General features: G+C 52.8%; 11 protein-coding genes across 11 annotated transcripts; 5 read left to right on the top strand and 6 right to left on the bottom strand.

Annotated features, from left to right (window-relative positions):
- Window positions 1-189: 189 nt before the first annotated feature.
- J4E86_005030 (uncharacterized protein) lies at window positions 190-1,400 on the bottom strand (the record flags this gene model as incomplete). The annotated part of the gene is made up of 4 exons (XM_051445566.1): window positions 190-1,043; window positions 1,127-1,161; window positions 1,224-1,288; window positions 1,341-1,400. The coding sequence occupies 4 exons, from the start codon at window positions 1,398-1,400 to the stop codon at window positions 190-192; spliced, it is 1,014 nt and encodes a 337-aa protein (XP_051303663.1).
- Window positions 1,401-1,958: 558 nt separating this feature from the next.
- J4E86_005029 (uncharacterized protein) lies at window positions 1,959-5,456 on the bottom strand (the record flags this gene model as incomplete). The annotated part of the gene is made up of 1 exon (XM_051445565.1): window positions 1,959-5,456. One exon carries the CDS (start codon window positions 5,454-5,456, stop codon window positions 1,959-1,961), a length of 3,498 nt encoding a protein of 1,165 aa, XP_051303662.1.
- Window positions 5,457-6,581: 1,125 nt separating this feature from the next.
- J4E86_005028 (uncharacterized protein) lies at window positions 6,582-7,437 on the top strand (the record flags this gene model as incomplete). The annotated part of the gene is made up of 2 exons (XM_051445564.1): window positions 6,582-6,819; window positions 6,869-7,437. The coding sequence occupies 2 exons, from the start codon at window positions 6,582-6,584 to the stop codon at window positions 7,435-7,437; spliced, it is 807 nt and encodes a 268-aa protein (XP_051303661.1).
- Window positions 7,438-8,246: 809 nt separating this feature from the next.
- On the bottom strand, window positions 8,247-9,188 carry J4E86_005027 (uncharacterized protein; the record flags this gene model as incomplete). The annotated part of the gene is made up of 1 exon (XM_051445563.1): window positions 8,247-9,188. The coding sequence occupies one exon, from the start codon at window positions 9,186-9,188 to the stop codon at window positions 8,247-8,249; it is 942 nt and encodes a 313-aa protein (XP_051303660.1).
- A 2,175-nt stretch (window positions 9,189-11,363) lies between these two features.
- On the top strand, window positions 11,364-13,572 carry J4E86_005026 (uncharacterized protein; the record flags this gene model as incomplete). Its single annotated transcript, XM_051445562.1, has 2 exons — window positions 11,364-12,126; window positions 12,176-13,572. The coding sequence occupies 2 exons, from the start codon at window positions 11,364-11,366 to the stop codon at window positions 13,570-13,572; spliced, it is 2,160 nt and encodes a 719-aa protein (XP_051303659.1).
- Window positions 13,573-13,788: 216 nt separating this feature from the next.
- On the top strand, window positions 13,789-15,480 carry J4E86_005025 (uncharacterized protein; the record flags this gene model as incomplete). Its single annotated transcript, XM_051445561.1, has 1 exon — window positions 13,789-15,480. The coding sequence occupies one exon, from the start codon at window positions 13,789-13,791 to the stop codon at window positions 15,478-15,480; it is 1,692 nt and encodes a 563-aa protein (XP_051303658.1).
- A 356-nt stretch (window positions 15,481-15,836) lies between these two features.
- J4E86_005024 (uncharacterized protein) lies at window positions 15,837-17,291 on the bottom strand (the record flags this gene model as incomplete). Its single annotated transcript, XM_051445560.1, has 1 exon — window positions 15,837-17,291. The coding sequence occupies one exon, from the start codon at window positions 17,289-17,291 to the stop codon at window positions 15,837-15,839; it is 1,455 nt and encodes a 484-aa protein (XP_051303657.1).
- Window positions 17,292-18,795: 1,504 nt separating this feature from the next.
- Window positions 18,796-19,654, top strand: J4E86_005023 (uncharacterized protein; the record flags this gene model as incomplete). The annotated part of the gene is made up of 3 exons (XM_051445559.1): window positions 18,796-19,069; window positions 19,122-19,300; window positions 19,355-19,654. The coding sequence occupies 3 exons, from the start codon at window positions 18,796-18,798 to the stop codon at window positions 19,652-19,654; spliced, it is 753 nt and encodes a 250-aa protein (XP_051303656.1).
- An 864-nt stretch (window positions 19,655-20,518) lies between these two features.
- J4E86_005022 (uncharacterized protein) lies at window positions 20,519-21,945 on the top strand (the record flags this gene model as incomplete). The annotated part of the gene is made up of 2 exons (XM_051445558.1): window positions 20,519-21,717; window positions 21,774-21,945. 2 exons carry the CDS (start codon window positions 20,519-20,521, stop codon window positions 21,943-21,945), a joined length of 1,371 nt encoding a protein of 456 aa, XP_051303655.1.
- A 2,422-nt stretch (window positions 21,946-24,367) lies between these two features.
- On the bottom strand, window positions 24,368-26,137 carry J4E86_005021 (uncharacterized protein; the record flags this gene model as incomplete). The annotated part of the gene is made up of 1 exon (XM_051445557.1): window positions 24,368-26,137. One exon carries the CDS (start codon window positions 26,135-26,137, stop codon window positions 24,368-24,370), a length of 1,770 nt encoding a protein of 589 aa, XP_051303654.1.
- Window positions 26,138-26,828: 691 nt separating this feature from the next.
- J4E86_005020 (uncharacterized protein) lies at window positions 26,829-27,549 on the bottom strand (the record flags this gene model as incomplete). The annotated part of the gene is made up of 2 exons (XM_051445556.1): window positions 26,829-26,851; window positions 26,904-27,549. The coding sequence occupies 2 exons, from the start codon at window positions 27,547-27,549 to the stop codon at window positions 26,829-26,831; spliced, it is 669 nt and encodes a 222-aa protein (XP_051303653.1).
- Between the last annotated feature and the right edge of the window lie 292 nt (window positions 27,550-27,841).

Here is a 27,841-nt window from a genome sequence, read left to right as displayed (position 1 = left end):
AGAAGTTTCAATAGAAGGGATGTAGAAGATCCTTCCATGTGCATTACATCGTCAATCTATATATCCTCCAAAGAAAAAACACCATGGGTATGCCGCATATACAAACTACGCAATCCGAAATCCACGCGCTACCACCTCCTAAAGAAACGTCCACACATTAGCCGTACTCGCCATCTCCATTCCATTGCATCAACAACACCCCCCTCTCCTCCTCCCCCCACCCCCACCAAGCCTAAAAACATCCTCCCACTCCCCCAACGCACCACCAGCTTTCTTCCCCCCTCTCCTCCTCAACCTAACCCCCTCGTCCCCAAACCCACTCCTCACACTCCCGCCCCCATCATCCCAGCCCAAATCGCCGTATTGGATCCCACTGGCCGGATCATCAGGATCGATCTCGCCCAATTCAATCTTGGTGAGAATCATGCGCGCCAACCGTGTAAACAGCTCTTCCACGTTCTCCCCATTGAGCGCGGAGACTTCGACAGCAACGGGGATACCGTTCTGGCCGGCCCAGCGAGAAGCCGTTTCGGCGGGGACTTCGCGGCCGTCGGGCGCAACGGTATAACTCGCGTGGAGATTGGCGTTGAGGGAGGGCGTGCGACTTGCTTGCGAGGAGGGCGTGGGTGGTGGGAGACCAGATTCCGACGAGGGCGTGCTGGCGTAACTGCTATAGTTGCCTGTGCTTCCTCCTCCACTATTCATGCCTATAGGTACACCCCCATCCTCAACATCGGCCTTATTCCCCGCCAGTATAATCGTAATATCCGGTCCCGCCAACGCCCTCGCATCATCCAAAAACGTCTTCAACTGCTCGAAGCTGCGCCAGCTGGCTACATCGTAAACGAGGATAGCGCCTGCGGCGCCGCGGTAGTAGGACCGTGAGACGGAGCGGAAGCGCTCTGTGCCTGCGGTGTCCCATAACTGGAGTTTTATCCGTTTGCGCGACGAGGGGGACGAGGGCGAGCGTTGGCGGCGGTCGGCGATGTGTACGATTTTGGAGGAGAATTCTACGCCGATTGTTTGGCTGGAGAGGACGCGCCCTGTGAGTGAGGGAGGGTGTTAGTGGGGGTTGTTGATGGCGGTGGGGAGGGGAGAGGAGGGGAGGAGATGGGGGTAAGATTACATTCGGATTTTACGAAGCGGTGGAGGAGGCAGGATCTATAGGCGTTTCTTGGTTATTCGGTGTTTGGTACATGTCTTCGCTCTTATCGCGAACTTACTTGCCAGCGCCGCTGGGTCCCAACAGCACTACCTTGGCCAGGTAATCATACATACTCCCCAGCTCCTGCGTCTACTCAGCAACAGTCCTGCCAAGCTCAAAAAGTGCCCATACCTACTTGTAACGGCGGCTCGCTGCTCCGCGTCGACGCATTCGACACGGCTCGGTTCCTGCCCATGGTGAACGGCGGCAGCGGCCTCGTTTGACGTTTCTGGCGGGCGGATGTAGGTCGTGGGATTCGGTGCTATTCACGGTCGCATGTGTGTTCCGAGTAAGCTCCACGAAGCGAGCGAATATCTAGTGGGAAGCGGTTGCGGTGCGGTGTTGTGTTGTTCATCTTGGCCTTATCTTTGTGACGCCAATTGGTGGACCCTGGCCCGCCGCGCTTTCGCGACTTCGTCACGCGCACGGCAAGCTGCCGACGTTTGGCTGCTTCAGGTAAGTACTTGGGCTATCGCATCACGATTTTCTATATGTTTGCTAGTTTGACGAGTAATGTCATTGAGTTAACATATTTGATCTTCATATGACAAAAACGTCGTTGTAGCGTAGATCGGGTTGGATTCATACGAAGCTGGAACAACTGTATCGGGAGTCAAGAGCTATATACATGGACTCACAAAAAGGAACAACGGAAATGCGACGACATACAGACAAGGAAAAGAACCAAGAAAAGGTGGTATCCTAAACGCTTCGCCAATACTAACAACATCTGCCCAAATACGCATGAACGAGATTACTGCTGCTCCATATCCCTCAAAGGCATATAACTCGTCTCCTCCTTGTTCCGCCTCCTCGCGGCCCACGCATCACTGACCCATTCCTTGAGAGTAGAAAAGACGCCCTTGTGGCCCATCTTCTCCATCTCCGCTTCCTTCTCATCGATCGGCGCACCAGGATCGAGGACGCTGACCTTCATCCAGCTAGGTCTATGCCAGAACTTGAGATGCAGAGAGCTAGCAACAACGCTGACAGATGAGCATGCCATCGCGGCACCGGCAGCCATGGGATGTAACGAGAGACCCCATGGAAGGAAGAAGCCCATTGCGAAAGGAAGACCAATGAAGTTGTACATGCACGCCCATGCCAGGTTCAGCTTGATGCGGAAGAAGATGGCACGGCTGAGGACTAGTGAGGCCGGGATGGAGAGGAGATCGGTGTTGGTCATGAGGACGATAGAGGCAGCCTCCATGGCGACGTCTGTACCAGTAGAAAGAGCAATGCCAATGTCGGCCGAGGCGAGCGCGGGGGAGTCGTTGATGCCGTCACCGACCATACCGATGACTTGACCACGGGACTGGAGGTCTTCGATGATAGCTTTCTTGTCGGCGGGGGTAGACGAAGCGTGGACATCTGCGGGATCGATACCAACTGCTGCTGCAACGACAAGGGCAGAAGCAGAAGTATCACCAGTAACAATCGAAGATGTTATGCCCAGACGAGAAAGGGCAAGGACAGCAGCGCGAGCCGAGGGCTTGATGGTGTCGGACATGCTCAATGTACCCGTGTAGGTGTTGCCGATAGCGGTGTGAATCGTGGTGATACCAGCGGATCGGTTCTGGGGTCCACCTCGAGGCCTGGAGTTTGCAGCAGGTGTGAGTGGCTCTTCTACGAAGTCGGGGACATTGACGCCTTCAGAGGTGAGGAAAGCAGTGTTACCAATGAGGACCTTGTAGCGGGTGCGCTCACGAGAGAGGGCTGCTTCGACCGTTGCGATGATACCCTTACCGGTGACAGCTTCAAAGTCTCCAACTGAGCCATCCAAGTTACCATCGGGTCCGAGACGAAGATGCTCCTTGGCAGATAGAACGATAGCTTTGGCAATAGGATGCTCTGAGCCCATTTCCGCAAGTCCAATGAGTGTCCACCAGAGGTTTTTCTTATCAGCAGTACCCCAGCCTCCCTGGATGTCCGCCTGAGATACACTCATCTTGCCAACAGTGAGCGTGCCAGTCTTGTCGAAGACAACATGGTTGATCTTTGTAGCAGTCTCAAGAGCGGCACCACCTTTGACGAGAATGCCATTCTCAGCTCCAACACCAGTACCGACCATGACAGCGGTGGGTGTTGCAAGACCGAGCGCGCATGGGCAAGCAAAGACAATGACAGCGATGCAGAGCTTGAAGCAGACCATGAACTTTCCGCCACTAGCGTGATCAAGGAATACTTTGGGTGGGTAGGGTAGGACGTGGCTGAGAACCATCCATCCGACAAAGGTTGCGAGGCCGAGAGTGATGATGATTGGAACAAAATAACCAGCAGCAATGTCGGCAAGGCGTTGAATGGGAGCACGACTCGTTTGGGCTTCCTGGACGAGGCGGACGATTTGACTGAGCTGGGTGTCGCGGCCGGCTCGGGTGACCATGAACTCCAGACGTCCGTTTCCATTGACAGTACCAGCCATGACCAATGCGCCTTTCTTCTTGAGTATTGGCATAGCTTCACCAGTGACCATACTCTCGTTGAGATACGACTCTCCACGTGTGACTGTACCATCAGCTGGAAGCTTGTCACCCGGACGAAGAATAACAACGTCGCCAACCTCGATGAGCTCGGTGGGGATGACCCTTTCTTCAGCAGCATTGCCATCAGTGGAGGTGCGTTCCGACTTCTCTTCAGCAACATCCCAACCTTCAGCAGCTTTAGCCGCAGCGATGGGATCCGCATAAATGGTGGTCATGGACGGAGCTAGCGACATGAGGCTGGAAAGGGCCTTGGACGTTTGACCCTTCGCACGGTTCTCAAGATAGCGACCTAAGCTGATGAAAGTGAACAGCATGGTGCTGGTTTCGAACAGTGTGGTCGGCTTGGTGTGTGGGGAGACCAAGAGTGAGACCAACATGGAGAAGACGCTGAAAAAGAAGGCGGCTGAGGTACCCAGTACTACCAGAACATCCATGGTGGGAGAGCCGTGGCTCAGAGACTTGTATGCAGAGATGTAGAAACGTTTTCCGATACCAAATTGGACAGGTATAGTAAGGACCAAGCAGATGACGTCGCCGAGATAGAGGCCAGGTATCAGACGAATACCGCCAAAGTTGAGGAATGGCAGGAACATGGGAATGAACATGCTTATCAAAAACACAGGAAGTGCGAACCAAGCCGAGAAGATGACAGATCTTCTCCACTCCTGGATTTCTTTAGTCTTTGCGAGGGACTCCAGTTGGGCATCGTTGTCTTCGGAGTCTGCGACTAATGCGTTGTATCCAGCTGCCTCCACGGCCTCGACGATCGCTCGAAGGCCAACGATTTGAGGCTCTCGCTGAATGGTGGCTCTTGACGACTTGAAGTTGACAGTTGCTGAGGTGATGCCGGATCTTTTCCGTAGTAGTCCTTCAAGCTCTTGAGCAGCGCTAGCGTTGGGCAGTCCATAGATCTTGAGCTGTACGGGGATGTTGCTTGTTGACGACTGCTGTATGCTACCATCGACGGATGACAGGACCTGAGCGTCAAATCCGCGGTCCTCGATGATCTCTGCGATCTGCTCTTCGGTGAGCTTGGAGGGGTCGTGCACAATTACGGCACGGTTGGCGAGTAAGCTGATGTTGAACTGGTATACACCCTCAACGTCCTTGAATCCGCTCTCAATGGCTGATGTGCATGCGCCACAGGTCATGCCCTCAACAGCGACTGTCGTGGTCATTGTCTTCTGCTGCTTCCGGCTCCTGCTCTTCTTGGCTGCTGGTGTTGCGGCCACGGTATCCAGTACCTCCGCGTCGAAGCCAACGTCTTCTATGGTTTCAGCGAGCTTTTCCGGAGATATGATCGTCGGGTCGTGTTCGATGACTGCGCGCTCAGAGAGGAGTGATATGCTGAAGGACTTGATTCCAGCCACGTCCTTGAAAGCGCCTTCTACGGCAGATGTACACGCTCCGCATGTCATTCCGCCAACAGAGAGTGTTGTGGTCGAGGTGTTTCCGATCGCCTCCTCCTCTTCATCTTCAGAATCGCTCAGAAAGTGGTCATCTGCGCTGTGCGACATTGGTAAATCCGACGAGAGCACTTCTGCGTCAAACCCCCTGTCGTCGATAATCTCCCTAACCTCTTCCGCGGTGATGACCTCGGGGTCATGCTGGATGACAGCCCGCTCCATCACCAAACTTATTGACACATTTCCTACTCCCTTCACGCCCTGGAAACCCGATTCAATCGCGGAGGTACACGCGCCGCATGTCATGCCCTCGACTTTGAGCGTCGTTGTCGCCATGTGCGCTGTCGCCGGAGTGGGAGCCATGATGGCTAGAAGCGCTTTTCGGTGCCGTTGACTTCAGACGGATCGCGAACTAGACTGCTGATGCTGAGCCAGATGCAGCATCCAACGGTCGAATGGGGCGAGAGCGGCTCGTACGAAGCGGGAGGATTGGGGCGAAGTCGAAAAGCGATCGCGCGACGTTATGGCGACAACGTGAGGTAAACGCGAGAGGATAGCGGACTCCGGAGTAAAAAGGAAGGCCAGCTTCCGGTAGTGCCAGATGGCGAAGTTATTAATATGGCGATTGATGAACGGAGTGCAGCAGCCACAATCTGACCCAGTGCTGATTCAAGCCCAGCGCCGCGGCACGTCGAAAGAAGGCTAGACCGGCTCCGCAGGTGGATGATAGGCCGTTATTGCTAGGGTGCCGCCACAAGCTGATCGTCAAGCTGTCAGAGTGCAAGCGCTGTGAGATGCAGGGCACACTCCAAGTCCGTAGGATGACAGAAGAAGGATTAAGAATAATTGTGATATCTAGGAGTTGGTCGTGTCTTTGACGCGGCACGGACACTAGACGATAGTGTTTCCTTCTTGGCATGTGAAACAGGAAGGAACATAAAACCCTTCCTGATCCTTAGATGAGACACGCGGAGCCTCAGGGCCTGTTACCGCTTTGACCGAACGAAACAAATTACCAGTGTCATGGCAGTTTGCCTGGATTTAGGGTGCGCCGTGTCAGTCACCGAACACGACGTGGACCGGACTTGGTGTCCTTCGTCTTACGAACTGCTGAGTTCACGCGCTATGATTGATAATGTGTGGCCACCCTATGATCTCGTGTTTGCGGAGCAGGCGGTGTCGGGTACGAGTCAAGGCCTATGTCGCTGACTGAAAGGTAATTCCTGGCACATTATTCCACGCTTGAACGCGAAGGGCAAAAAGAAAAGGTGCCCATTCAACTCCCCTTACGGAATCGAACTCGTTGAATGAATGGAAGTCCGAGCGTAGAGGCGGGTGGGGTTGAGTCGCGGGGCAGTCGCGACCGACCGCGATTGCCAAGACGTACCTCACATGCAGCTGCCTGCTCGCCTTCCACTATCGATAGACAGCTACATTGAAACCACACATTTACCACTCCAGAAGCTGTGACATCTACGTTAACACAACATGGAGCAAACCAAGGCCCTCAACGCTCTCGAGCCCTTCCTGGCCCTCAGCAAGTCCGCGACATCACCACGAGCAGCATCGGACTTGATCGTACAAGCCACCAGTGCGCCCAATACATACGTATTCGCCGAACTCCTACAGACGCCAAACATCCAGAACCTACGGAATTCAGAGGAGCATGCGTCGTATCTTACCCTGCTCGAGATCTTCGCCTGGGGAACCTGGGAAGACTACAAGGGTGCGTTGATCATACCATAGCCATCAAGTTGTATACTGACAGCGCGAAGCTCAAGCAAATCTCCCCAAACTCTCCGCACAGCAACACCAGAAGCTTTTACTGCTCTCGTTACTGCCCCTCTCACACTCACACGCCACCCTCACCTACAAACATCTCATGACAGCGCTCGAGCTGCCCACTACCCGCGCTCTCGAGGAGCTCATCACCACTGCCATCTACTCCGGCCTCATCACTGCGACGCTCGACCCCGCACATTCCCTCGTCTCCGTAACATCCATCTCACCACTCCGCGACCTCGCGCCAGGATCCCTGCCCGCCCTCCAAAACACCCTACAGTCATGGTCACAACGGTGCGACTCCGCTCTAGCAGATCTGGAGGCGCAAGTCGCAAAGGTCAAGAAAGAGGCCTTGGATCGAGAGAAGATGCGCCGGAAGAAAGAGAGGGCGTTTGAGGCAGTCATGACGGTCGGTGACGAGAAGAACACCGGCAAGCGGAATCTGATGGGTATGGGCGGTGACGACGCCATGGAGATCGATGAGGATAGTAGCGGTAGGATCACAAGAGGTACTAAGAGGGGCCCTGGCGGATTCGGCTTCGGGAGCTCTGGAAGGCGTTAAGGCGACGGTGTGTGTAGTATCTCAGAATACTGCAACACGTCACGTCTTCCTAACCGTGGTTCGCACTTCCTCAAGGCCGTCTGGCATGGGAAAGCAATGTGGTCATGGCCGTTGATACCCGCGGAGGATTGCAAGGCTTCACGCAGGATGCAGCCTTGGGTCATGTCTAGCTACATTCGAAACTCCGACAAAGGAGACTTGATGGAAAAGCCAGGAGCACCAGCAACCCCTCCATAGCTCCATATAGGAATCGGAGCAACCATCAGTCCTCACAAGTGCAAACATCAAGCACATAATGAGAAACAAGAACACCACAAACACCCATCTTGAAAATCTGAACATGATGGATTATGACTATATGCCGTGCATGCCTCCCTCCATGCCTCATTGCCCATCCAAAGCCTCCTCACCAATCTATAAAATGATAACAAGAACCATCCATTATCCCAACGCAACAAGAAAAGCCCAGCAGGAAATCTGGGGTATCTCGCGAAATGCCCATCAAACGCCTGCCTTGTATGGAAGAGAAGCAGAAAACGCCATGCAGTGCAGGAGAGCCAAAAGGCCAAAGCCAACAACAAGCACCATCCTTAAAGATGGGTATCCTATCACCACTGACTGCGTCTTCGTCCTGATCGTTCCCATCGTCGTGTCCTTCGTAATCATGCCCTCCGTGGTGGTGTGAGAAACACATCGGGAAACATAACAATAACCGCTGCTTCGACGCCCTCGTCGATCATCCATTGTATTTCCGCCTCGGCCTGCGCATCCATTTCCAACTCCATCTGCATCCGTGCGTCTACGGACTCCTAAGCCGGAGCCGCATTCGGCTGGAACGTCTGCGGCACCGCCTCGCTGCCCTCGGCCTCAACGGTGCTCTGGTGCAACTGCGCGATCTGGCCTGCCATCGTCCGCAGCGCCTCTCTCGTCGCGTCGATGTTGAGTTCGCCGCGTTCAGACGCTTCTTTGAGGTATTGTTCCCATTCTGGGTCCATGGGTATGTTTAGGGCGCCCGAGGATTCGCGGAGGGCGGCGGCGTGGAGGAGGCGTGCGTTTAGGGAGAAGCCGACGGAGGAGGAGAGTTCGTTGGATGTGGAGTCTGAGTCTGATTCCGAGTCTGACGCTTCTGCTGCGCCGTCTTCGTCGTCGTCGTCGTCTTCGGCTGAGGAGGAGGAGTCGGGCATTTCTGTGTCGCCGCCGTTGTGGTGGTGGTGGCTGGGCGGTTGCACGTTTTGCCGGGTGAGCGGGTTGTGCAGGAGGTGGTTGTGGTGTTCTAGTTCTTCGATTTCGACTTCAATGTCCGTCTTGACGTTGATGCCTGCGCCGTTGTTGTGGCGTGACGAGTAGGCTCGGCGTGTGTCGACCCATTCCCCTATGTCTACGCCTGTCGTGTCGACTACGCGTACGCCCTCGTCTCGCTCATAGCGCTCTCGTGCCCAGAGTGTGCCTTCCCATCTGCAGAAGCCTTGGATTTCGGCTTCGGTTAGCCCGAGCCGGTCGAATGCGTCAAAGAGTCGCTTGTGGTGTGGGAAGCGGCCGAGGCGTTTTCGGTGTGGTTGAAAGGCGTAGTTTAGGCCTGGGTACCGCGCTTCGATTGTGTCGAGCGAGCCGTAGAAGTTTGCTGTTTCGATGCGCACTTCGCCGACGAGGTTTTTGGAGAGGTGCGCGCTGAAGGAGGGAGGGTCTGTGGGCGAGGGTGTGGGGAAGAGCGTGTTGTAGACGAGCACGCTGATGGGGTTTTTGCGGTGCATGGCTGCGGGTGTGTTAAGGCGAAGTTTGTTGGTAGGAAGTGTGCCGCCGTGCGAGAGGGAAGCGTGGATAGATGAGGTGTCGCCGTCGCTCGCAGATTGCGCGTTTGGGTGCTCGAGTGTGAAAGGACAAGGCGGAAAGTGGGTTGTCGCAGAATGTGACCGCCTCACCCGCACCTTCTCTAACTTCCTCCTTACTAAGGGGCCGGCCAGGTGTGTGTGCTGACCTCGGGCGTGACCGCTGTTTCCAAGGTTCCCACGTTCTGACGCCGCCTAGCTCTCCCACTAGCTATCAGACGCTCGTCGGAATGGTGCACACCGGGTACCTGACAGCTGACTCTGCTGTCTTGCGCGTGGAGGTTCCGAAAGTCCCGTGGATGGTAATTTGCAAAATCCCTGAATGCACAGAGGGAATCGCTCGAATCCTATGTCTTTTGCGCTATCCTGCAGATCTTGCGGGCCAGAGGGGAGACCCCGGCTTTTGCTGCGAGATTGGTCGGGAAGGGTCGACGGCGTTTTGCGACGAGAATGCGGCACGGCGACGACGTGGGAAAACGGTGCAGCTAGCCGTCACCACACAACACAAGCTAGAGAAATCTGAAAGTCGAGGCCGGCGAGGAGCAGGGGAAGAGCGAGCAAGATGGGATCAAAGGGGACCAGGCGGGTATAAGACATGCACTCTATGTACTCGCGTCAAGGCTCTCTGCCCTCACCGCCAGCACATGCACGATTATGGCTCGCTATTATTCTGGATCCTCACAGTTGGCCACAGATGTCGCAACAGGGACCAGACCCTGAAGGCCGCTATGCGAAGGCTCACACCGACGATCCCCAGTTTTTGCTCTTTCACCAGACTGACCTCGGCCACCCTATTGAACATTCTGCTCGCCACCTAGCACACCTGCTAAGCAGAAGCGTCGCTGCACCTGTCAAGCCTCGCCGACGGTACGCACGAGAATCGCCGGCCTCTTCGCTGTCAAAGCATGCCTGGTGTAATCCCACCTGCGACGGCGGGTGAGTTGTAACCCAGCGCATGAGAGACCAATAGGTCCGCCCGCCCGCCGATTATCCGGGCCCGAGTATTCGACATGGATGCCGCGGGACGAAGCATGCACGAGGAACGACTGGTCCAGCTCTCTGTTCCACTGCCATGCCTACTGCAGGGTTACTCCAACTTGGCCCTTGCTATGCAGGCCAAGCCTGTGCGACTTGCTAGCATTTCCGTCGTCGCGCTCTTGCCGGCGACGACTTTCTTCCAGTGCGCCACGGAAGCGCATTTGCTATGCAGGGGTGGTGAAGATGTGGTATTTACTTTTTGTTGTTTGAGGGTGTACCATGGAGGGATTGTGGGCGAGATGATATGCCGAGAATCGGACCCCTGCCGTTCCGCCTCGATTGTATCTGGAGCCGATTGGGCAGCCACTTGGATCACGTGGTTGCTGCTGACACATCGAGTCCGCGTACGCCGTGGCTGCCTCATTCCATCTATCCTTCGATCCACCACACCCAACGTTTCTAAGTTTTCATCTGGACCCGTGACGAACAGTTGCCTGCAGCCCTACGGGTCCCAACCACGCCTCATCCGCACCCGTGACAGACTGCTGCCTGCGATCCCTCCGCCTATATAATCCGCCAAACTCTCAGCCTCTTCCTTCCTTCCTCATCCTAGTGCAGGGGTGATTTGCTTACCAGTGAAGATTCGTCTGAGGTAGCAATTTTGCTGGTTTAAAACTACATACATTGACTGCTCTGGTAGGCCTTCTGGGCCTTCCAGGAATTTTTGGAACCCTCTTCGTTGGTCTCGGTAAGCTAGTCGCTACTGGATTGAAGAAGGGGCCGGTGTTGTGCATCCTGCTCGGCTTATCTCAACGCATTCTCGTACAACCCGAAGGTATTCGTACTGCATCGGGGGTCTTACAAGAGAATGGGGCGAATATATATCACTGCGATACCACCAGAGTGGTTTTCGGCCTCCACGCCATGTTCCTGGGGCTCAGACTTGGCGGCGGCACTGCGATAGACGATAGGAGGCTGACATCGCCGCGATAACGGCGCGTTGTATCGTGCGACGATGATCGAGTATAAGGCGCGAACTGTCTTGTACCGCTTTTCAAGTTCTTCGACTTATCCGCCTCTGTCAGCTTTCCAATCTTTTTCTCTCCAATCTACGCGACAGACATGTCTGGTACCCAAGGACCTCCAGCGCCCGACCAGCTCATGGCAGATGGCCGAATCTCCTTCGCTAGCTTTGCGATGACTGAGCTAGTGTCTTTCTCAAACCAACCTCTCACACGCCAATCTGTCTCTCCAATTCCGTCAAGAGCAGAGTCACCTTCCACGATCAACAGCTCGGACTCCATGTCGACTATACAGTTCCAGAAAGGCCCCGCATCCTCCTCAGGCAAGCCATTGCCCGTTCCCACGCAGCCTTCACGTTCTATAGGCTGGTGGTGGGAAGTAGCGGCCTTGTTACTGAGTACTGTGTGCATGGCATTGATCCTGGCTATCCTTTTCACCATGGATGGCAGACCCATGAGAGACTGGAGACTCCCTATCCAGCCAAACTCTTTGATAGCGGTGTTTTCCACCATCGCCAAGTCGGCATTGCTAGTTCCTCTTGCCGAGTGCATCGGACAGCTGAAGTGGACCTACTTTCAGACACCCCAATCGAAGCCTGTCAATCGCCTTTATGACTTCGACGTGGCTACCCGCGGACCATGGGGAGCCTTCACCTTTGTCTACAAGCTACGATTGAAGAAGTCCGCTGCATTGGCGTCTTTTGGGGCAGCTCTGACGATCCTTTCGCTTGGCTTTGAGCCCTTCACACAGCAAGTGCTCAGAGTCTACTCTAAACCAGCACTGCTAGTCAACGCTACCGGAACTGTAAGCTCAAGCAACTCGTTTTCAGACGCATCAAGTATAGAGAAAGCTGATCTCATTGGTATGTCTTTACGTGAATTACAAGTCGTGTTTCACTAACCATATGATAGGCATAGTGCATCCTCTGACCGTCGACTTCACAGACCACGTCGCTTTGCAAGACATCAACCTGCTGAGTAACGTATACTGCCCAACGACAGAATGCAAACTTGATGAGTTCACCTCTCTGGGTCTTTGCGAGTCCTGTAGCTCGGAAGATGTTACTTTCGATGGCGATTTCTGGAACGGCGGTAACCTCACAGATGAAGACTTCCGGGGATGTGGTAATTCTGTAAAAGCCAGTGAAAATGCAACCTACCAACACTTTTACCTCAACTATACCGCGATGACAGATTATGTTGCAGCCACGCAGCCTTATGAGTGGGGGAGAACGTGCCATCTCAAGAAGTCAGGGTATCCGCAATTGGTGCTCTCGATTAGCGCGAGCCGCTACCTCAACGAGAGCTATCCCAAAATTACCGCTCTTGACCCGATCATTACCGCATCTGGCGGCTATCAATTCGGTATCATCCGCTTAGAACGCAGCAAGATCTATGGAACATACAGCCTCTTCTCTGCGCCGGATGGCAGTCCAATATTTGTTTTATCGACTGAGTTTCCACCACAAATTGAGTACTGCATAGGAAACTTTGAAGGTTACGACGTCGCGAGAACCGAACCTTTCAAACTACCGCCACAGGCTATTTCCGCATTTACTTGCTTTAAGTCGACATCTAACCTCGTTCGTGTTAGTGAAACTGATAGACTCGGGGTGGTAAACGGAACGGTATCTCACTGCCAACTCAGCTATTGTGCGAAGCGCTATCACAATATCACGGTACGGAATACCGTCGTAAACTACGGCTCGGTAGAAGAGTTCCCACTGATCCCGACTGGTGACGACCCCTACAAGGTGGCGATTGGATATGATCAAGCATTCCGTGTAGAGGACCTGAAAGAGACATTTTACCTTGGCAACTATTCGCGCCACTGGCTCGCCGCTTCCACGTCGCGTATCCTCAAATCTACGACGTTGAGTACATACTTTTTCGAGTATTTTCTACACCATACATGGTCATATTTCTTCCAAGGCCTTGCGCAAGTAGGAAGCAAAGTCATACAAGGCCCCGGCAACTCCGCGGCTATCAACAACACCAGTGAAGCTTACGGACCGGACATCTTTGTTGATGTAAGATGGGCCTGGCTTGCGTATCCGCTGGCGCTTCTCGTTTACTCTGCGCTGTTTCTCTCTTTGACGGCGCTGGGTAGCAGAAGACGCTCCTATCTCTTCAAGAACTCGATACTGGCTGTGCTTGTTCACGGACTGGAGGGCTGGAACGCTGCGGATTGTCCTGAGCTACTTACGGTGGCGAAGGAGAGGAATAGTGACCTGAAACGAGCTCTGGGACCGGCGAAAGCGTCTCTCGCTGAAAATGAGGATGGCTTACTGAAGCTCAAGCGTGACTAATTCTCTCACCCAAAGAGACCAATACGGCAGGCGCGACTTGAGGTCGCTCTCACCTTCACTTTGGCTCTCACCTCGCGCTAGCCCCGCGCTCGGACCGTTGTTTGCCTAAAACTGCAGTACCACCCAGCGTCAACTTCGTTCTGCACCCTTTCTCCAGCGTTAGTTAACACCCAGCAGCATCTCGGCTTGCTGCGATCACTCGACCGGCAGTACAAGATGGCGATCGCTGCCATTATCGAAATCCCCAAAACAAGGTCGGGCGCTGCCGATCCGCGTGCGGGCAGCTTCGTCACTGTCTTACCGCCTGAGATCCGCAACCGAATCTACGAGTACCTTTTCAAGAGCGACACACCTGTGCTTCTAAACGACGATCAGGTGCGCCTGGATCCTTCGGCTAGAAATTACGTCACTCACCCCACGCATGGAGGTGATGAGCAACAAGACAGCGACGAGGACTTTCGTCATGGCTTTGATGGCTTTCATGGCTATGTTGGGCTTCTGCTGTCATGTAGGCAGGTCTATCATGAATCAGTCAGTATCCTCTACGGCCAGAACACTTTCTTCTTCTCCCGATTCCTGGATCAGCAGATGCACTTTACCTGCACATGGCTGTCAAATATCGGCTCAAATTATCAGCTCTTGTCTCATGTGCACATAGACACGTATGCGCTTGTTCCAAGACGCGTTCGAGAAGATGATCTGCTACCGCTGTTGAAGCTCATCTGGAACTACCCTCAGGCCAAATGTGAATTTACATTCGTGATCTCCGGAAGTTCATCATCCAGGGGACGAAATCACGACACCGAACTCCACGAACCAGTCACTTCCGCGGATGTTCTGAATGGTGTCCTCTTCTCGTTGGGCGCCACAGACGCTCTAAACCTTAGGCAGTACGCCAAATACTCTGGCCTGATGTCAGCGATAACAGTCTGGTACACTGGAAAAGGCTATGTTGGATACGTTCGATACACTGATGTTGATAATCCGCACCCGCCCAGAGTATTCGACATCTTAGACCGTGGTTTCAAGGTCCAGTGGGCAGAAACTGAACAGGCGAACCTTCTGTCCTTGCCTCAAATTCCCTTATCGATCATCAATAAGTACGCAAACGCATCGGATACAGGTGTGGTATTCGACCTGGACATCGAGAAGGCCCGAGGCTATCGCGTCGGTCTCAGCGGAGTCAATGACTTTTTGCGCTACGAAGTCGACCCGATAGCTAACCGAGTGTACGACGAGGTCGTCATTCGTATGTCTATTCAGGAAGCTACGACAGACTTTCACAGCTTTAAGCCACTACAAAAGCTGTTTCGCGTGAACAGATTCGAAAGTTTGGTCGATCCGATTGATTGCATAGAGCAAGGGTGTTTCATCAGAATGGAGCTGACGTTCAGGCTCTCTATGCCAACTTCAACCACGGACCTTCGTATAAACATCGATGAGCTTTTGGATGGGTTGAAATGCCGTATTGGAGATCTTATCATCACTGTCCAGGAAATGGATGGCGGCATGAGGGGCACACGGCCCATCGTTTGGGACCATCTTCAGTGTGCAGTATTTCTTTTGCTATCGGATATTCTAGAGCACTATCCTTCGCAAGCCATGCGGCCTCTTCCACAGATATGGATCAACGGTCACGGTGCCGTTCTGTGTGCCGAATACCCCGCCACGGCCACCTCCAAGGAGAAAATCATTCCCTATGCACCGACTGCCGATGACCCGGCCCTCATTCAAGCTCAAGGCTATCGCAAGATCAAGAGGCTTGTGCTAGGTCATACATTGAAGGACCTTGCGGGTATTGACCAGGAAGATTTCTCGGATACTAGTATCCTGGTCGGTTTGTGGTACTACTTACGGTTCTATCTTTGGATGAACTGGCGAGAAGTAATCCTTTCGATCGAGTTGTAAGGCCGCCGAAAGTGTCACATGAAGGGAAACAAATGCCTGAACTGAGGAATTACCCACAGACAGCCGATGCGAGTAGCAGAGTCGGAGAAAAGTACCTGGTAGAGACCGCGGCATCTCACAGAGATGATTCAGCGAGTTGTTCTGAGTGAAGAACTCGGCACCAAATGGAATTAACGTCTCTGAAGTGGATTTTGCAGGAACTGGAGACGTTTTGGACTACAAGCAGGCCATATTACATGTGCATAATGCAACGAGGGGTATTGCACATGCCTGGACTGGAAAGCATGCGAGCAGCCTTCTCTCAAAAAGCACATAGTAATCTTGATTTCAACAACTACATAACTTCCCCATCCCTACTAACAGTTCCTCGAGCATCCAAATGGAAACGGAAGAACAGCCGGACTCTTATATCCTCCCTTCCCCACACTCCTCACCCCAAAGATAACATTATCCTTATGAATCGTCGCCGAAGTAAGGTTAAACCAATTCACATTCCCCACCTCAATAACATTCGTCCAATGCGGCTCAATCGTATCGCGATACAGAATCTCATACCCCTCAACCGGCAGTCCCGTGGGCGCATCCCACTTGAACTGGCTGAAGTTATCGGACGTCGTGGTATTGATACCAACATTCGTTGGCTCACCAGGTGCGTTGGCTAAACTCCACATAGTGGATGCTACGACCTTGGCGGCACGCGTGTTGTACTCAAAGTCTAGCCATTCGACTAGATCGCCGTATTGCTTTCCGTTTCGCACGGTGACGTTTTGGTGCTGTTGCGTGTAGTCCTCGTTGGGCTGGACGAAGCGAACGCCTGTGTAGCCTGCTTCGAGGAAGGGGCGGTGGTCGCCGCCTCTGCTGTATCTGTCGAGGCGGTAGATGAGGCGCACTGTCATCTCCGTGAAAGCATTCGATGCGACTTCGTAGATAAAGCGACCCAGGTTGCGAGCAGGACTGTCGTTGTCGCCGCCGATGCTAAGACGCGATGTCATCTTTGTGGAGTTCTCAGTCAGAGGCGTGCCTTGGCAGAAAAGTCGAATGTTGTACGGATCGATGGTACCGTCGGAGGCTTTGGAGTTGCCGACCATGTCGAGATTGATCATGCCTGCTACATTCACGGATGCATTCTTGTAGGTTTGGGCGAGGTTCTCGGCGCCGAGGAGACCTTGTTCCTCGCCGGCGAAGGCTGTGAAGACGATGGTTGTCTTGGGCCTGTAGTGTGCAAAAATACGGGCGAGTTCCAGGGAGACTGCGACACCTGAGGCGTCGTCTACGGCACCGGGTGCGTCGCCTTGGTAGTCGATGGGGTCGCTGTTGCGCGAGTCATAATGCCCGCCTGTTACGTAGACGCGATCTGGGTCCTCGCTGCCTTTGAGTGTTGCGACGACTGTTGTGATGTTTACTGGGAAGATGATGCGCTCGTTGTCTCCAGGGTATTTGATGAAGCTGTTCCAGTCTACAGTCATCCTTCCCTCGCTCTCATCTGCCGCTTCTTGAAATTTAGCCGTGAGCCATGTTCTCGCAGCGCCGATGCCTCGGTTGGGGTCAGTTTGGCTGGATAGGGTATGACGCGTGCCGAACGATGCAAGCTTTCTGATCGTAACTTCGATGTTGTCGCGCGATATTTGCGAAATGATGTCCTGAAGGTCTTCATCCGGCATCTGTTGCTCTAACGCCTTTCCAACGACGGGCAATGGCCATTGTTGCGCACTCGGGAATGACTGGTGAGGATGATGTGCGTGGATAGGTGACGAGAGAGCTGTCTGCAGCAGTGTTGCCGCGCAGACCGCGAGGATGGATGTGGACCGCATCTTGATCGATCTAGGCAATTGGCTTGGACGATACAAGAGATCTTACTCAAATCTTCTATTCCTACCTTTTATACTCCACCATTTTCGCCATCCCACTCTTCGCGACAGGCTGTCGACTGCCGGTATCTCCAACATCTCGCGATACCGCAGTGACTGCCGTCATCGGAGAAATGCAACTCTTGCTATCATGGCTTTCGCGAGCGCCGATCTGTATCGTAATTGGAAGCTCGTAATGCTACCAAGACGCCAGAAGGAGAATTAGGGAAGACTTCAACAGCTTTGCTGCATGCTCAGCTTGGCAACGGGTACTGTGTGCGGGGTTCTCCATCGAGCTTCCGAACGTTTGCGATAGCAACGGTCATTTTCCGGAAGGAAAGACTATTAGTAAAGCGACTGCGGCATCGCGACGCCTTCCATTCTCTGTTGGCTGGTAGTCCAGTCGCGCTGGTAGTGCTGGTGTTAGTTATCTTCCGAGGTGGCTGGGAGCCAGGGGCCTTGGTCATGCAACTTGAGTCCTACTTCGCGAACAGCGCATGTTCATCGAGTGCGCCACCTTTGTAGAACTTGGTACACATTTCGTAATGGGTGTTTGGAGAGCGCATCCGCTAGGTCAGTCGAAATCGAAGGGACAACATCTCGACACGATAGCAAAGATGGCGCCATGATGGCGCTAAAGCTTGGCGTGACATCATACATCATCGCATTGACTGGAGAAGCCACCAAATTGCGACAATGCGACCCGACGACAATGACATTCCTCAAGCACAAGTCTCTGTCAGCAGAATTTATGATTATACACCCAAAATATGCAGCAGCGGCTGCTTCCCGGCGCTGTATCGAAGATTTCTCACTGATCGACGCCTCGTAGCGCCGCAACATGCTTGACATGCCTCGGCTGCACGAATCGTATCGTCGATGGTTCTCACGTTGCGCAGCATTGGCCGTGTACATGTTCTCTATTCGTCCTGGGAATCCCATGTCTACCCCACGTGTTTCGAGATATCCGGTGGTACCTGGGGTTCATGAACGTGCTAACTCCAAAGAAGAAGGTAACAAGACTGGCAGCAACACCAAACACGGAGTGAAAAGCCAAACTAGGAGTACACAATAAAGGCCCGATGCATCACAATGCATGTCATTTAAAGCGTCGGACAGGAACTAGGCAATCACTGGTCAACGTGAACGGATCAGGTGTAGCCATTGGGTGTCGACGGCGGTAAACAAGAACAGTCCAGCTTAACGAAGCGGAGGAGGAAATTGAACTGGTAGAAATAGGCATGTAGGTAAGGTCTGATGACATGGCTTGCCAATGTACTTGCAAGAGACGATGCAGTAGCGCAGGAGATGGTACTGAAGTGGTTATGGCCACATTCGCTATGCTTCGGTAGAACGATGGCTCAGGATACAAAAGGTCAAACATTCCACCTAATCTTAGTGGATCATCGCTACCCGCCTCTTCAGACTTCCTTCGTTTCAACTCGGCCGGTCTCGACAATCGCTCAACATGAAGACTTGCGCTCGCTCCCTTCTTGCCCTTGCGGCTATCCTCACCACTGCCCTCGCTGCGCCAACGCCTGCGAGCGGAGTGAGCTTCCCCATCACTGACCTCCTCGACAAAGACCTCACTGTCGAGGAGTACGCGGCACAGCTTGAGAACCAGGACGTTGAAACACGTGACCTTACCAAGCGCCAGTTCAGCGGAGACACTTACAACCAACTGACTGACGGTACTGCCTGCCGTCGCGTAACTGTCATCTACGCTCGTGGTACTACCCAAGGTAAGATCTCTCCACTGATCGTAGGCGAGTTGTATATTGATACCTCTTCTAGCCGGTAATGTAGGCGAGGCCAACTCCGAAGGCCCAACCTTCTTCAATGCTCTGGCTGCGCGTGTCGGAGGAGCTAGCAACTTGGCCATCCAAGGCGTTACCTACCCGGCTAATGTCATTGGCTTCTTGGCTGGAGGCGACGCCGCGGGTGCCACCACTATGTTCAACTTGATCAACCAAGTGAGTGTCATTGTCCTTACTGAGATTCCGGCAGGATGCTGACTGACCACCTAGGCCATTACACGTTGCCCCTCAACTAAGATCGTCGTCTCCGGATACTCCCAGGGCGCGCAGCTTGTGCACACTGCTACACAGAGGCTATCAGCCTCGGCGGCCTCGCGTGTCACCGCCGTTGTAACATTCGGCGATGCTGACCGTGACGAGTCTTTCGGCTCTGTTGCTGCTAGCAAGGTTCTCATCATCTGCCATGCCGGTGACAACATCTGCGACAACGGTATCATCATCACTCCTGAGCATAGGAACTACGAGATCGATGCTCCTACTGCTGCCGCTTTCGTTGCCGCACGCGTTTGAGGTCGAAGTTGAGGGTGGCTGGAAGTACGATTATACACGATTAGTTTAATGGTTACGAAAATTTACGCTGGATTACCTGTTGCACAATTGTTCTTTGACCTTGACTTCCTTCTCTTTCTAGTGAATGGGAGATACTTTCGAATATTGCCAAAGCAAAGGTACAGATTGACGCAACAACATAGAATAGGAAAGGAAGTCTAGTCGCCGGGAACATAACGACGGTCTATGTACAAAGAAACTATCTGTTCTCCGTCGAGGAGCAGTAATAGAGCGGCGAAGAGACGTTCGGGCTGCAAGGGCTGGAGAGAGTTGAGTATCGGTAACGGTGTGTGTAATCGATGGGCACATATAGACTTTAGAAGGCAAGACGCCCGACAAGTTGTTGTGGTCCTTGTACTCCCCGTCTCGCCGTCCGCGGGTGTCAAATGCTCTGCCGCCTTCAGGCAAACCCAACATAACGTGCTTTCCGCATCTCATGTCGAAATAGCGCATCCAATGCAACCTTTCGCGGAGGATTACCATCAAACCGACGGAAACCGCACCATACTTGGCAAGCCACAGGAAAACTCGAGTGAAGTCATAACCCAAAGGGTCCGACCCGTGGACGCTTGGAGCGCAGGCCGCCACGCGCGAGTCATTTAGTCATTTAGCGCAGATGTCGTGCTCGCCCCATAGAAAACACCAAACGTCTCGATTGCGGTGATTGCCTCAACGTCCATCACTAAGGGAGAAAAACTGGATACCAAGCTCGCCAAGCATCGCGGTGTCGTCCGAACTCTTAAGATATGTAGTCTCCACGTTTGACTGAGGTTCTTCACCTCATCCCGACATCTCTTCTCTCCATCTTTTCTTCTCCGCATCGTCATGTCGTCCGCCTCCTTGTCTGAGCCTTCGGGCTCCATCAAGGGTTCTGGACCCTTCTTCCGCTCGGTACCTTTCCAGATCCTGGTCGCATGTGGTGTCTCGTTCACGGCTCCGGGAATGTGGGATGCGCTTGGTGGGTTAGGGGCTGGAGGTGCCGCTGAACCGTACGCCGTCTCTGCCGCCAACGCTCTCGTATACGGACTCTTCGCTGTGGTCTGTGTTGCTGCCGGAGCTATCAACAACCGTATCGGATTGACGTATGGTCTTGCATTGGGTGCTATCGGGTACCCTCTGTATGGCGCCGGTCTCTACACCAACAATATCTCTGCAAACACATGGTTCATGCTGTTTGGCAGCGCGCTTTGTGGTATCTCCGCTGGTTTCTTCTGGGCTGCCGAGGCTGCTATCATTATTGGATACCCATCACCTGGAGATCGCGCTTTCTACCTTGCCATCTGGCAGACCGCGAAGGCACTTGGACCGATTGTTGGAGGATCTATCAACCTGGGACTGAACGCGAACCGCAAAACTACCGGATCGGTTTCATCAACGACCTACATCGTGTTCATTGTCATCATGTGCCTTGGTCTTCCGGTAGCCCTGTGCTTGTCGCCAGCGCACAAGGTCTGGCGAAAGGATGGCACGCGGATCGTCACTGAGCGCGCCGCGACCTGGGGTGCCGAGTTCAAGGCCGTCGGCAAGCTGTTCGTCAGTCGCCGTATTCTCCTTTTGCTGCCAGCTTTCTTCATCAGCTACTTCTACAACGGCTTCATGAGCACGTGGTTGACGACATACTTCACCGTCCGAGCTCGCGCGTTCTCCTCCTTCTTCACCAACTTTGCCGGTATCTTCTCCTCGTTCATCATCGCCTTTCTACTCGATAACCAGAAGATCCACATCAAGAAGCGCGGTCGCATTGCATTCTGCACCATCATCACCATCCTCGTCGGCACGTGGATCTGGGCAACGATACTACAGAAACAGAACTACGACGCATCGGAATCCCCGGTCTTCGATTGGTTCCAGGGTGGATTCGGAAAGAGCTACGCGCTTGTCTTCTTCTGGCAGTTCGGCGGCCAGGCCTTCCAGCAATTCCTTTACTGGCTAGTAGGCCAGTATGCGACTGATCTTTCCAACTTGAGCCATCTTACTGGTATTCTTCGTGGTGTAGAGGCTTTGGGACAAACCGTTGCCTGGGCGTAAGTCTTCCCTTTTTGAACGAAATTTGCATATCATCAACTAACAAACGCAACAGTATGCAATCGGAAGGTGGTGCGAATCACTTCGTCAGTATCGGTATCAATTTTGGCATCACGGTGCTGTGCGTCTTCCCTACCTGGATCGTGCTATCGGAACTGGAGGGCAGCCACGAGGTTCGCGTCACGGAGGATATAGTCCCAAACAAGTCTCACGATGACACAGCTTGAGATGTGCCAATGCACCGAACTTGAAATACATTATTTGAATTCTTCAACTTCGTCATCCTGTTGATTCATACCTTACATCCCGCTTCCACTATCGCTTCTTGCGATTGCCGCGTTCGTCCTGCAACGCACTTGTCATTTCCCCTCCGTGGAGCCCTAAAATTACACAAGCCACTCTAGACGTCACCCTGGAAGCGATCTCCATTCGCAAAACGCCATCGCGTCTTTCAACCTGGTGGAACAATTTAGTATAACACAAAAGCTGTTCATGAGTGGAACTTACCATCTGTCAGATCGACTTCGACAACTTCAAAGCGGCCATTCATCCATATTGGTGGATGATGATTATCCTGAGAGAACCCTTCGCACACCATCCACTTGCCCGGACCTGCATCTGATAGTGCGGAGAGAGCTAGGTCCCGGCACATATACAGGTTCGTGGTGGTCTCGGAGCTGGGGAAGGCTTCCCCTCTATTGATGGAAATCGTGATCTCCATGCGACCTCTGCACTCTGCCGTAAGTTGTAATAGTTTGGTGATGTTTAACTTGGTATCTTCCATAGTAACGTCAGGGTGTACATGGAATTCCAGAAGAAGGCTTACTGGGTAAGGATCAGAGGGTCTACCCAAAGGAGAATTGAAGTAGCTATCCTCGCTCCAGGACTCCTGGAGGGTTCTGAACTCGTCAAAATCCGAGCGAAGTTTACTAGTGGACATTTTGATGATGTTCCGCCTGTAGCATCTGAGCATGGTCATAAAGTCATACCGCAACTTGTTGCATATTGCGCCACAGATTAGATTGACTCCGGTCGATATCTTCCTATCGACATCCCAAACAATCGTCGAATCGCTCCCATAGGAGTCAGAACGGCCAACAGAGCTAGCCTCATTTACGATCTGTCGCTGAATGTGTTCTGGTAGACCAAAAAGATGATGCGGCTCTCGCTCAAGATTTGCCCAAGCAAACGTTGCACCCTTATCGGATATATTGAACCGTAGTTGAGCACGATCGCACATTTCAACGCGTCTGGACGACTGAAACACGACAATGCCTGAAGAGCAATCTCGGTGAATGTAGACCTCGCTGATTTGCTGCCCGTATCTTCCGATATTTATAGCATCTTTCCGCAACGTTTGGAGAGCGGTATTGAGACCGTCGATGTCAACGCCGAGTCCAGTTCCAGAAGCTCCGTTGGGAGGGTGGAAGTCATAGTATGCTTGACGCTTCGGATGCACAAACTCGACTGTAAGATGCGGCAATAGCGCCATTGCTCTCACGAGGGTCCACATCTCGACTGCATGATCGGGTCCAAGGTGCGGTGCAAGCCAAAACGGGTCAACACCATGAGTCTCGCACGGAATAGGGCATGCCCTGTCCACGTCGAGGAGGATCTTCTTGACCATCACTCGACGGGAGCCAAGATCTGTGAGTAACACCACCGCGCCTGTAGCTTCTGTCATTGTTCCGTGTAGAACGCTGCCGCTTTTATCGTCCGTCTGATATATATCCCTAGACGCGATCCAAATGTTGTTGGAGTAGAGAGTTGTAGCGGCTTCTTGGTAAATCTGTCGACATGTGGACAAGAGAGGAAGGCACGCCAACAGAGTCGCGCGTACGTCTTGGTCTTCGAACGTGGATCGCGTGATAAACTTCTCCGAGGGGGATAGCCGGATACCGCCATAGACGTGGAATAGGGCGTCGTAGATGGCATTACGAATTTCAGCGGGAAATGTAGTGAGGAATGAGGGCGCCGTCGGGTCGCGAGGCTTAGATCCGCCTTCAGCAATAGCTGGGTAATAGGGCAACTCATCGAAGTATACGCGGAAGTTATCAAATCTACTCTCATCAGGCTCCATGGCTGCAGAGGGGCCGGTTGGTTCTGAGAACTGTAGTCAGTGGTTGAGTGGTCGAAGAGGCTCAGATCCTGTGGATAGTTCACGGAAAAAGAGAGAGTGACGGCGATGCTAACACTCCCAATGTCTATATATACGGGAGTGTTCAGCGCGTTACGTGAATCCGGTCTGTTTGATACTTCAATACGCATTCGCTCGAGGCCAAAGAGACGGTGTTTGAAAAGGCTCATCAAGCATGTTCATTGAAGAGAGCCTCCGTAAATCGCCCAATTCGATCATACATGAATACTGTGATTGAATATGCGTTTTGACATTATTCAGCTCTTTACCAAGCAAAGCTAATACGGTAGATCGTGCATGACCTGCTAGATCGAACCGACAATGATACCCATAAAGTCGTGATAGAAGTCCCATGATAAAAGCCACATTTCGTCAGCGCCCCTTCGCTATCGCGCTTGCGTTTGATAACCAGAGCAAAGTATTCGACTCGCCGACGGAAGCTTCCCATTCAAAGTTCATCCACTGCAAACAAAATCTAATCACATCAGTCAGCCTCTCTCTTCACAACCAGATCAAACAGAAAACTTACATCTCCCCGCCCAATACCCCGCATCCTCATCCCCCACCACCACACTTTGCAAATAGCCCAAATAACACCCCAATGTACCATCAAAAGACCGGCCTGGGGGTGTCGCAGAATCCCCATCTCCAGTATTCCCGCCGTATTTCTTGCGAAACTCGCGGTTGATTACAATCACATCTTCGCCGCCCTTTTCACGCGACACATGACGCTGTATGACCTCCGATGGATTAATCGATTTCCCTCCTGGCCCTTCAACGCACACGATGCGGCCGTAGCCGTTTACCCAGATGTTGGGGCAGCGCTTGGTGTCTGGGCGGGTGCGCTTGTAGGTTTGTTGGAAGTCGGTTAGCGCGATGAGTGCGCATGTGCGGAGATGGGCCAGCGAGACAGAAGCCTTGTCGTTTGTATCGCCGATCTGGAAGGTGATTTTCCTATCGCGGCTATCGAGGTACGACGTCACGCGTAGGAAGTCGAGTACGTTGATACGCAGATCGTCGAGCTTGAGTGCGGGCGAGACGTTGAACTGAAGTAGAAACTCCATGTCGCGAATGCCTTTACGTCTGTTGCTCATCCTCCAGGGCTCACGCGGAGTAGACGCGGTGCAGCAGAAGACGCGTAGTTTGTCGAAGTGGTCGAAGTCCGTCTTCACGTCTGTACTCCGCATCTTGACTGAGATGATATTGGCCAGCCAGAAGCGGTAGTAGCACTCCGATCGCAGATGTTGCGATACCGATTCCAGCACTGGAGTTGCGCCTACTGTGGTCTTTTCATCCAGATCAATGGTGACTATACTTCGCCATGGGTCGAGGAATCCTTTAGCGAGACAAAGCGATTCGAACAGTCGGATCTTGAGGTGCTGGGGTAGGTTCATCAATCCGGGGGTGTCGGCGGGTTGAAGTGACAGTGTTGTGCCGCCGTTCGTGATGGAGAACTTCCGCTCAACGTAGGTCCTCTCAACCTTGGGACGATCGTGTGACGGCTTATAGTAGTTGTAGTCGAACTGGATATACCCTTCTAGACCATCTCTGCGGATGAGAACATCGTGCACCTGACGTCCACACTTCTTCAGCCCGAGGTCGTCGCGTCGGAGAGCTATGAGCGCGCTTGTGATGGCACTAGTGTCAAAGACTGGATGTGTCTTGTTACCTCTGTTCTCCGGATGTGTCTTGCTGAACATGGGATTAAAATCATTGTTGTTCCGGTACTTGTAGTTTTTGCCTGCTCCTTTGGGGCTGACAATCTTGATCTTACGGATCGCATTAGGGGTTGCCCAGAGACACTTCAGCAGATTGCCTAGCTTGACAGCCTCAGCCATATCAGTTGTATCCTTGCTGGAGTCAATTTTTAGGCGCCATTTGAGTTGGTCACCGCCATTGTCGGTGTTTTCAGCCAAGTTGAGAATAACCTTTTGTACCATGGCCGCACTGGATCCGAGCATAGTCAACCAAGTTGCGAGGTCGTCTGCTTGTGTAACTCGGTACCCTGACTTGTCATACCCAGCCCTTGAGATAACCCACGTGTTACTCGACAGGAATAAGGACGTGGCTTCATGGTAGACTTGCCGGCATGTGAGAAGCAGCTTCAGTGCACGTGCGTGTCGGGTGTGTATCGGACGAGTATCCGCGGAAGCAAACCTCTGGTCTCGGACAAGCTGATGTATTTCGATCTCGCCGTGGGCCGGAAGTAAATAGCTATAGATCTTGTTCCGGATTTCTCCAGGTAAAGAGAAGAGCGTTTTCGCACCAGCCACAGCGGGCATGGCTGGGGTTTTTGGTATTAGTTCCGTTCGCGGGAGTGTTGCCATAGCTGTTGAGTTCGGGTGAGTTGAAGGGAATGAGAGTCGGCTGTACGGGTCATTATATACAACAAAGGAAGAAAGGTCAGCGTCTGTGCCCCAGGATCGCTCGTACCTCCTGACATAGATTCACCTTGCTTGCATGAAGTGAAGCCCTTTTCTCTTGAATGTGACTTGGGCCAGAATAGCACCCAATTACATAGTGTTGGTGAAAGAGTATTGCCTGCCGCGTTGGTAAATGAATGTACTACGGTACGAGCAAGAGCTAATAGGCGTAAGTACTGGTAAGAGTGAATCGAAGTACGCACGGGATAGCCTGAATAGCCACCATGTACGACCGTAGCCGTAATAGGAGTGGAGAAGGGCACATACCAGCGTTGACAAAAAGTGAATGTTCTCTTGTCTTTCAACCTTCGCCACCGTCAACAGCCCTGAGAACTTTCACACTCGCACCAAGCTGCCAGAGATGACCTAAACCACCTCCCCTCCGCCTCCTCAAGCCACCCAGCAGCCAAGTACCTGTTATTTATGAAAGACTATTTGCCTGGAGCCATCGTACCGTTTTCCCAACAAACAGGCTGTGAACCAGTGAGCCCCACCTTCCAATTCACCCTTGCCGCGCTACTAGCTTGTACCCGCGACCTCCCAACCTATCCTACGCATCCGGAATCTGGAAAACTACAGCAGTCAGCATACTCCCTCGTCACTAACAAGACCCAAAACAACTCACAGGCATCAGACCAGTACTTCGGATTCACACCAAGCCCACACCGCTGAAGCCAGCCGATATAGAAGCGTGCAGAGCCGTCGAAAGCCTCGGCAGGTGGGGTATAGCCATCAGTATCGTGCCAGTAGGTATGCCCTTTGAGTGAAAGGCCGTATTCTCGGAAGATGGTACGGCGATGTGTGCTCCAGGGTGTGTACTTCTGTGTGTACGCTTGAGGATCCATCGTCGTGTCTGCGCTCTCGATTTCAACAACTTGGCCGAGGCCATTGATCCAGATGTTGGGGCAGGGACTGTGATTGGCATCCGGATGCTTGCGGATGAACTCTGTTAGAGCTATTAGGACGTACCAGCGTAGTTCCTCGAAGGATGTGGAGGTATTCGATGGGGCGACGTCCTGGCCGCGTGTCGCAGATATGGTAAGATTTCCTTTCTTGTTTCCTATAGTAGAAGTGATGCGAAGAAAATCGGTAATGTTGATACGGACACTCTCAGGAGTAGTCGCCGCTTCTACTTCAAGCAAACAGTCGAAGTGTTGAAGTGTATATAGTTCCCTGCCGCGCCAAGGAAACTGTGCCGATCTGCCAATGCACCAAAATTTCTCCAGTTTGCAAAAGTCGTCAAAGTTGGTACGTTTGTCCTTGGAAGCCATTTTGGCTATCCACTTGTTGGTTAACTGGAATTGAATGAAACTCTCCCCTCTAAGTTCCCGACACACGGAAGCCAGGGCTGTGCTTCCGTCCTCACATGTCCCCTTATCCAAGTCGAAGGTTATAGTCTTTCGATAAGAGCGTGGAGATCCGCATTGTGTGACGTGCTTGATTATCTCGCTTCTGATATTTCGTGGCAGTTTCAGTATGTGATCCAATTTGGAGGGAGGAATCAGAGTTATTGCGTCACCGTTTTCGGAAACGCGGAAGTACTGCTTATGAGTCGAGTCTATG

The sequence above is a fragment of the Alternaria arbusti genome (genome assembly GCF_024043155.1).
Source record: "Alternaria arbusti strain BMP 1465 chromosome Unknown scaffold_5, whole genome shotgun sequence".
Taxonomy (NCBI): Eukaryota; Fungi; Ascomycota; class Dothideomycetes; order Pleosporales; family Pleosporaceae; genus Alternaria; species Alternaria arbusti.
Note: the sequence above shows the minus strand (reverse complement) of the source record. Positions and strands in the feature narration are given on the sequence as shown.